Below are 10049 nucleotides of genomic sequence, written 5' to 3' on the forward strand. Positions count from 1 at the left end.
TGCAGTTGAATGATGGAATGAATCAACAAATGAGGCCTGTCTGCTCTAGATAGCCCATGCCATAAAGATACATAAGCAGCAAGATTAAATTGTGGAATGCACCACAAGATATTTCTAGATATTCTCTGTGACTTTATCTGACCAGGCCAACAAGTGCAGTTAAGTGACAACCACATTGCTTCTATGATGTGATGTCAAAAAATTGCACAAACATTGTAATCTATGTCAATTATCATTGATGCTAAAGAAAAGCATTTTTGAAGCTTGCAAGAAGATACTTATGCCATTCAAAGAACCCATAACTGATATAATATCAGAACCACAAGAATACTTAGTAAAATATGTACATTGTGCTGAATAGCTTTCCTAGTTTGGTCATAATCTTCTATCCATTGGTGCTAAAAGAAAAGCATTTCTGAAGTTTGCCGTAAAAGGCACTAATGGCTCTCAAAGAGCCCTACATAGGCATGCTTCCTCACTTATGATACAACTGTTTTGAAATCAAAACCACCAGAATACTAAGTAAAAGATGCACATTCTGTATTGAGCACGTTTCCTACTTTAGTCATCATCTTCTACAAAATCTGAATCACTGATCTCAACTTCATCTTCATCTTCATCACTGCTCTCACTCAAGGCATACTGCACAGGAGCTCGAGTCGCTCTCTGTGGCCTGCTTCGCCCAACTGGCTTTGGAGCTTCGTTGACTTCTTCAGGACTATTGGACGAAGATCCAGCAGAGCCATTTGCACTATGAGGACTTGTATCACTCTCCTGCATCAGCTTTGACATTACTGATCCACTTTTCTTGTTGAAAGGAGATGGTCTCATTTTTCTCACTTTTTTCTCAGGGGATTTCTTGTAAGGTGATGGCTCTACAGCATCAACAGCATCATCAACAGAAGTAGGCTTTAGCATTTCATCAATCAGCTTTTGTCCCTGGGTTGGCCTTTTGGGTCCTCTCTTTCTAGGTACAGGGGCAGTAGTTGTAGAATTAGACTTTTTAGGGTTTGTTTTCGAGGGCTTGGAGGCCTTATCAGCAACAGGCTTCTTTGACCCCTTCCTAGGAATGGCTTCCTCATAATCAGTGTCGTCATCTTCATCAATTCCAAAATCAGAACCACTATCACTGGCAATAGTGGCCTTCTTTGTCCTCCCCTTGGCAGTCTTCCCTTTTGCACCAGCCTTCCTTGGTTGTTTCTCTCCCTCCTCTTCATTTTCTTCTTCTTCAGGAATGGTTTCCATTGTATCATCTTCATCTGACATCTCAACGTAGACAGGGGAAGCCTTTTTTGCCCGTCTAGTGGTCTCTTTCTGCTTTGGTTTAAAATCTTCAGTTGGTGAATTTTGCTTGCTTCCCTGATCCTCAACAACTGCAAATTGCAAAAAATACAAGTACTCAGATTACAGAATGCAAATTTATATTAGAAGAGACTGAAGTGCTCAAATAACAAAAGTTTTATATTCATGCATTGTATTTTTTATAGGAGATGATTTGGTTCTCCCACATTTTATGGACATCATTGTACTCAACAGTCCCTTTGACCTACTTTGTGGTCATTAGTTGGACATAAATATCTTATCTTATCTTATCTCTTCAGTAAATATGAATTGCTGCCGAAAAAATATGATGAGGAACCTGATTGATCTGCTGATAAGCCATGGTTATAAGATGCCAACCGATCCTGCAGGCTGGTATCTAATTCATCATCTTCATCGCTTTCCACTTCCTGAAAAGATCCAATTCACATCATCCATGTTAAACAACAACATAAATTGGATCCTAGGGAAATAAATAGAAAGTAACCTAAACAAACCATTTGTTTTTTCGCAGCCCCTTTCTTGCCGCCTCCACGCTTGGGTTTCCCAATTTCTGCAGATAGATGCCAGGCATACGTCAAAGCTTTTACAACCACAGGGATGACATTTATAACAGTGAATTTCAATTGCAGTTGATCAAAAACAGCATTACCATTCTGTGCATTAGTTGTAGTAAGAGAGGCAGTGGATGCCTGATTGTTGGTGGTTGATTGAGAATCAGTTTTTTCAGCAGTTACAGTTTTTTTGGTATTTTTTCTCTGGTTTTTGCCTACTTGTCTGAAGATTCTGGCAGCATCATTTCCCATGTTGCTCAATTCATATTCATCATCCTTGGCCTCCTGTAGTTCTTGAGCCTACAAAAATTACAGACAAGTGAGAAACCAAATATACCAAAAGCCATAAGAGTGGATGAAGCAACTCGTTTATCAGACAGGATGAATCACACAAATCTCGATCTACCAAAAGTGTCAAAATATGAGGAACATACATCCAACTCCTTTGTAAAGGCATCCAAGTCTTTCCACCATAGATATTTGGGTGTTGCCTTTTTAAGCTCCTCAACATCACCCTCAAGCTTGTCTCGCTCAGCACATAATTGTTGTACTTTTTCTAAAGTCAATGTTCCTATTGCCATGGATAGAAGATACTCATAATCTCCAGCACGAACACCCTTTACTGTCTCAATGTTGTCTTCAGGAGACTCTTCATCCTCTTCTACTGCCCCGGCAATAGCTGCCTCAACAGGTTTTCCCTTCTTGGGGAATGGGGTGAAACCTTTGTTCTTCAATTCAAGCAGCAACTCTGCACGCTTCCTGTTGCTCACTATGATTTCTCCATTTACAACCCCCAGTATGAATCTAACTTTATTGTCCAATTTCAGCAAATCAAGCTGAAGGTTGTCCAATTGGACTTTCTGAATTCACAATTTCAATTCAATGTTAAAAGCGTTCATCCCAAAATTTTGCTGTTCATTATATGAAACAAAAACACAATTTGTTGGGCTTTCAAAATTTCAATCCATGGCATCTTTTGACGAGGCATTGCCAAAACAAGTTCTTGGAGACAAAGTAAGACAAAGAGGGCAGGCACAGAAATGGCAGAAAACAAATGTGTTGGTAATGGTAAGCCAGAAAGAAGGCCCTGGCTAAAGAGGACAGTACAGAAAAACCTACCTTTCTCTTTTCATAGAATTCCAGTCGGATATGATAGAAGTCCTCCAGAACTGCAAGTTTATGAGGTAATCCCATTTAGAACTGTTCTTTAACTCATACATTTAAATACAAAATTGAAGCCTACCAGAAAACCAAATAATGATGAATTTCAGGAATGTACCTTGCTCAGGGGTCTCATATTTATGAATGATTCCCTTTGAGTCAAAAAGATGCATGTTACTTGTACTGACTGTAGTAGTCAGTTTGAATTTCTTTAAAAGACCCTCTTGGAGTGCAATCTTCATATTCTCTTCAGACAGTGACACCTCAAAATGGACCCTGGTATCAGTATTGTATTCCTTGTAGTCCTGGAAGACAAATATTTTCATTAAAAAGCATTTCACAATATTTAAAAATTCTTAGGTGTAACCTGTTTGGATGAATGACAGCAACCTACCCTTATGAATGGATCTTTAATCTTATCATTCCCAGTCATCAACGCTTCCAAAAATTCCTTGTAATCCTGAGTCCACTTGCGAACGGGCAACTCTGTAATTCTCAGGGTGGTCTCATTAATTTCCTCTATGATGCCACTAATCGTGTAACTCACACAATTATCCTTTACAGCTGTTTGTTCAATTGTACCCTGAACACACCCAGGATTAAGAATGAAAACACCGGTTGAATCAAATTTGTAAAATATTCTGCAAATTTCTATATATTGAATAATGGGCAGAATATTACCTTAAAACCCTTGTACCAAGGTGTCATTGGCTGCAAGGGTTCATCATTAAGCATGCGCTTTATATTTGCGGCAATATCCCTTGGGTTGTAGTTAGGTACAAAGGAACTCCAACCAGTTCCAATTCCTTCACTTCCATTCACAAGGACCATCGGAATAATTGGCACATACCTAATCCACAGACAGAAAACCAATGAAAACCCATATTTGCAATAAGACATATATATAACACAAATTCCTTGTGTACAAGACTCCCCAGGGTTATACAAAATTTCTGAATCCCACAGTTCGCCATCCTTCTGTACCTGCCTATCAAATTATACACAATTCTGAATAGAACAATTTATCATCCTTCTGTACCAAACTACTTACCACGTTGGCTCAATTTTCTGGCCATCTTCATTCAAGTAGTCCAAGAGTACATCATCGTCTTTTGGGAACAAGAAGCGTGTTATTGGTGACAGGCATGTGAAAACATATCGAGCGCTTGCATGGTCTTTTCCACCCTGTCATAAACGACATAGGCAGGAGGTTTCATTTAGATGTAAGAATAAATAGCAGTGGGCTCTGGGATCATTAAGATTCAAAAGCAACTACGTCCCTGAATTTCTCACCTGGGCTCTGGTACCAAATTGTCCAAGCGGGGCAAGAAGGTTAATGTTGTTACTTCCAACAAAATCTTGTGCCATTCCAATAATTGTGCTAGCAAGACTCTGCTCACCGTGATGGTAAGCAGAATGCTCTGAGACATAACCCGAGAATTGAGCCACCTGTTTAAGGAAACAACATTATTATTGTAAATTCCAAGAGTCCGATAAGCCATATAAGATGGGAGTAAATAATTCCATGGTAAGATGAGGCAACCTTTGCTTGCGTAACAAAATTTCTCTTGAAAGAACAAAACAATATTTTTCTTTGCCCTGGTTTTAAACCATCAACCATGGATGGGATGGATCTTTGCAAATCAGCCATGGAAAATAGGATCAGTTCCTTGTTTACAAAGTCGCTGTACTTGATAAGCTTGTCAGTCTGGTCCAAATATGTCCCCGGCTGCCATTAGATTCATTAATGTTAGAATTGTGAGCAAATTAGCAGTCTTCCATTCAACAACATTTTACTCATTATGGAAACTAATTTCATTACCTCAAAATGTCTTAGCCAGTTCTTTCTGGCCTCTATTTTCTTCTTGCTGAAGGCTAATTCAATTGCATCTCCATCTTCATCGTTAATCCACATGAAGTCTTTTTTATGTTTGTGCAAATTTTTAAAATATTCTTTCCCCTCTTTAGAAGTACTTGTACCGAGACCCTGCATAATTTCAGGAATGAATGGCAAAACAAAAAATAGCTGACCCTAGTAAAAATAGAGCTCGGACTACAAAATATACAAAGAAAAACTAATATAGCATTACTTTATAGTACTTTATGGTCCATCCTGATGCTGATCCACCCAGAGATTCTCTCCATGATTCATACTCAGGCATGGTATAGAAAGACAATACCCGTCCATCTTTATGGTTTGCCTGGATCAAAAAAGCAAATAGCACAAGCACAGCTTCATACTCGATGGGAAATAAAAATATATGCATCTTCATAATGTTAAGGAGTTGAAGATTTAAGAGAACATGTACCTTGACAATAGGAGTGATGAATTCAACAAGAAATGAAGGAATCTTGAGTAGAGATGGCCAGAAAGAATGTATGAAGTTGATCAGCAATCCTTTTATGTGTGAACCATCATGATCCTACAACAAGCAAAGGATAAACTAATTTTCAATCATCATATCTTCCAAACTTACATAGAAACTACAGTTATCAATATACAACATTTACCTGATCTGTCATAATCATAAGGTGTCCATATCTCAGAGATTTGACACTGTCATATTCCTTTCCATGTTGCAGACCAAGGATTTGCTTGATATGTTGAATCTCAGCATTTTCCATGATCTGTTTATGGCTTGCTTCCCTTACATTCAGCAACTTACCTCTGAGAGGAAACACGCCATAATGGTTTCGCCCAACAACAGCCAACCCTGCCATCTGAAGCACAAAGAAAGCCAAAAAACAAACTCAGATTGGCAATGACTTGAAAACCTACAACAACACTAACCCCATTGTATATCAGTTTACTTTGTTATGATGCAAATGCATTTACCGCAAGAGCCTTGGCTGAATCTCCCTCAGTTAAAATCAGAGTACATTTATCAGAATTCTTGCTCCCTGCATCATTTGCATCATCAAGCTTGGTGATACCAGTTAACCTTTGTCTCTTGGTTCCATCAGTTTTCTTAAGATCCTTGCTCTGTTTGAAGTCTGCCCATGATAATATGTTCTCGACAACTCCACATTTAGCAACTGCAAGCACCAAATCAAGCATTACCCTTGGGCACTAGATATGACAGGACTGACCTTTGATTAAAAAATTCACTTAAACACAAACAGATGAATAAACTTTGATAGATAATAAGTACCTTTCTTCAAAAACTCTTGAGAGAGTTCACACTTTGAACCAAAGCTGTTCTGACGAGTTGTCAGTGTCTCCTTGGTTTGGGAATCAAAAGCAGGATTGTCAATCAAAGAATTGACAAAGATCCATAAATGATTCTTGATCGTGTGTGCTTTCACCGCAGCTGTCTTGTTCTTCTTATTTACAATGTTCATCACATGGGTTGTTATCTGGTTTGCTACTAAATCAACGTGGGAACCACCTTTAATGGTAGCTATTCCATTAACAAAGCTAACCTGAATAGACATCAAAACATAAGTAGGCATAATAAACCACAGTAACCAGAGTCATGACCTGAAGCACTTAACTAAACTGTAAGCAGTCATCATAAACCAGAATCGTACTTAAAACTAAGAACTAATGTTTCACAGAAGAGAAATTTATAGGCGATTGCATCTAATGTCCAAAGTTCAAACATAAACCAGCTCATAATTTGAGAAGAGAATTTGTTATGATTAACTTGCCTGTTGAAACTGTCCATCACTTAGGCTCACACAAATCTCCCATCTGTCACTTACTTTTTCATAAATTCTGAAAAACCAATAATATGTTAATCATAATATGAAAATTGACATTTATAACAGTAAAAATCCTTATAAAACTAATACATCAATCAAGTCAACAAGACCTTGGTAGAGGCTCTGGCTTCGATTTGTTAGCTGTTTGCAGGTATAGGCCAATATAATCTTGAAAGGTCTTGACAGGTAACCGTTGTCCATTCAACTCAACCTTAACTGTCTTCCCAAGGCATCCAGCTACATCCACAACTCTCTTCTTCATCAGGGCAACAACATCATCTTCCAGATGGGTCATGTTAAACTTAATCAAATCGGGCTTAAATGTGACCTTGGTCCAATTCTCTGCCGGCTTGCACTTTGTAATGACCGGGTCCGACTTAACACCCATATTGTTCTTGAAAACCTTTATATGAAAGCACCGAAATTTGGGGCAAACATGTGGATTTTCAAATAGTAAAAACAGTCACCAATCAAAACAATGCAAAAGCATGAAAGAATTGTGGCTAACCGTTAAGGCAGACAGTCTTTCAATAAAATACAAGTACATATTCATAAAATGCTATGGATATCTCAATAATCAGCATAGATCCATCTTAATTCCAGATTTAACAAGTATCGAAAGGGATCAAATCTCTTTTAGAGTTAAAGAGATTTGATCACTCTCAGCACTTGTTAGATTTGGAGTTAAGATGGATCTAAGCTGGTTTATATAATTACATAATACAATGTTAATAATAACAATTTTAATAAAATAACCACATCAAAACAACGCAAAAGCATAAAAGAATTGTGGCTAACAGTTAAGGCAGATAGTCTTTCAATAAAATACAAGTATAGATTCATAAAATGCTATAGTTATTTCAATAACCAGAATAGATCCATCTTAACTTCGGATCTACCAAACACCGAGAAAGATCAAATCTCTTAAGATGCAAACCACTTTTAGAGTGAAAGAAATTTGATCATTCTCAACACTTGTTAAATCCGGTGTTAAGATAAATCTAAACTGATTTATATATATCACATCATATAATATTAATAATAACAATTTTAATAAAAATAACCACACATTTACAAATAACTTATCCATTAAACAAGCCCCTGAACAATGTAGCAGTCCTCATGGAGGCAAGGACATACTGCTCTAACATGCTTGTTTGTATTATTTCCATAAACTTCTTTTACTGGAGCGATTCATGGTTTTGTTTGATTTATTTTTATAGTTTCCATTTTAATGTTTTTAAATTTTTTTGTTAGTATGTTTTATATCATATTGGAAAACAGTTTGTGGTTATTCCCAGTTTAAGATGATTGACGACTTTACAATCATTTTCCATTGTTTAATGATGATTAAGATGGATATCATGCAAGAATGCGTAACCAATTGTTTAATGATGGCTAAGATGAATATCAAGGAAAAGTGTGCTATCTTTTATTTGAATGCGTGAATCTTAAGATATAGATACTGTAAATTAAATAATTTGTTTTCTCAGTTGTTCAAAATTAACCTGCCGTGAGTTTCATTGGTTACCCCAGGGGAGCAGGTTGCTGTAAATTTAATTCATCGGTCCTTCGAATTTAACCTGATGTGAACTTCATTGTTTGTTCAAAATGAATGAACCAACTAAAGAACTAAATTATAAAACACAGGGCAAAGACCGAAAATCTTTGATGTCCTAGATTCCAGACTCATCCATCGGGGTATGGACCCCATCTGTGGTAATTCGTTCACAGGAAGGTTAAAATCCACACACAGAGCTAATCGTCAATATACAGGACCCAAAAACAGAGAAAATAGACAGAAAATGTGTTCTCTGCCCAGCTTCCAGAGCCATCCATCAACATATGGACTGTAGTTGTGGGAATTCGTTGACAAGAAAACTTGCCATGTTAGTCGAAATATCAGCAAATGCCCTCACTCTGAAAACCCTAAAGCCCTAGAGGGACTCCCCATACAAAACTAAGCAAAAACAGAGACAATAAGCACTGAGCCATACCTGCTTATACTTTTTCTGCCTCTTCCCATCGGCGGTCTCAATAATAAACTCGGTAGAAAAGATATTAGCAAGCTTGGCACCATACCCATTCCTTCCACCAGTGGTCTTCTTCTCAGAGTCATCGTAGTTACTGCTCGTTAACAGATGCCCAAAGATCATCTCCGGCACATACACGCCCTCCTCCTGGTGAATCTCCACGGGAACACCGTCTCCGTTGTTGTAAACGCTGATGCAATTATCCTCGACACTGATGGTCACCTTCACGGAATCCATGGAGGGATCCCGCTGCTTGTTATCAGCCGCATTGACGAGGATTTCATCGAAGATCTTGTAGAGACCTGGAACGTATGATATGCTGCGTTGAACCATCTCATTCCCTTCGTAAACCCAGAGGGACTGGGTATGCTTCTCAACGGAGCCAACATAGGTGTCGGGACGAAGCAGGATGTGCTCCAGTTGAGTCTTCTTCTGGTATGTTTCTTCGATGGTTTTGCCCTTGACGCCATTGCCGTTGGCTTGTGGAATGTTCGCGCTATTGCTCGGCTGCAATGGCTGCTTTTTCTCGCCGGCCATGACACAGAGAATGGCTTGACACAGAGATTGTGTCCAGTGGGGATCGGGAAACAAGGCTTCTTTGGGTTTTGCTGGCTCTGCACAAAACAAAAAATCCAACAAGGCCTTTGCGCTTCCGATATTTATAGCCTGTTAACGGTCAGAAATTTGAATTTTGAATTGAGATCTGGAAGTTTGAATTGGATGGTTGGGATTGGATGACCAGGTTGAGATAGAGGGATTACAGTTAGTAGAATATGCCCCGTATCAAATGCCAATAGCATCAAATGGTTCAAATAATAATTGCAGGGTAGTATTTTTTAAATTTTTCCGTGGCGGTTTTCACCGGAAGTGGATTGCTGGGTTTGTTTGAATTGGGGTTTTGGGCGGAGTAGCCGTTCTCTCACCTACTTATAAAGTATAATTTAAACCAACCCAACCACATTCAGTGGTAAAGTGAAAACAACCACGCTAAAATTTTGCCAACAAAAATGTTAAACGAAGGCCTTTAATGGTATTTATAATTAAGAATATTACTTAGATTCTCCCAATAAAATCATTTTTATATTTCTGGTGAGATAAGTCCACGAGCATATTGTCATAATAATAATGGACATTTCTTAGAGTTTCATACGAAACTTTCGACTCCAACAACTAACGGGTAACGCTTTCCTCAAGAGCCTATAGGGTCAGAATTTGGTTTATAAATTAATATCCTTGAGGTGGTACTTTAAATTGCTTACTAAATATAGTCAATATT

At 38.1% G+C, this 10049-nt stretch overlaps 1 protein-coding gene across 2 annotated transcripts; it reads right to left on the minus strand.

Annotated features, from left to right (window-relative positions):
- Positions 1-303: 303 nt before the first annotated feature.
- LOC149255603 (DNA topoisomerase 2-like) lies at positions 304-9487 on the minus strand. Of its 2 annotated transcripts, XM_089460531.1 has the most exons (21): positions 8738-9480; positions 6851-7143; positions 6687-6753; positions 6188-6458; positions 5872-6071; positions 5547-5756; positions 5345-5458; positions 5126-5236; positions 4858-5022; positions 4579-4764; positions 4329-4484; positions 4087-4220; positions 3717-3885; positions 3430-3618; positions 3154-3340; positions 2994-3043; positions 2309-2734; positions 1973-2174; positions 1818-1873; positions 1640-1730; positions 304-1373 (listed from the first exon to the last, which is right to left on the minus strand). In XM_089460531.1, the coding sequence occupies exons 1-21, from the start codon at positions 9308-9310 to the stop codon at positions 562-564; spliced, it is 4662 nt and encodes a 1553-aa protein (XP_089316657.1). In that variant the 5' UTR covers positions 9311-9480; the 3' UTR covers positions 304-561. The 2 variants fall into 2 exon arrangements, with proteins under 2 accessions (XP_089316657.1, XP_089316656.1); XM_089460530.1 differs by having other exon boundaries at positions 5126-5458; positions 8738-9487.
- Between the last annotated feature and the right edge of the window lie 562 nt (positions 9488-10049).

This window comes from Pinus tabuliformis, chromosome 7 (assembly GCF_031772625.1).
Source record: "Pinus tabuliformis cultivar Carrire ecotype Pingquan chromosome 7, CPIR1, whole genome shotgun sequence".
NCBI classification, from domain to species: Eukaryota; Viridiplantae; Streptophyta; class Pinopsida; order Pinales; family Pinaceae; genus Pinus; species Pinus tabuliformis.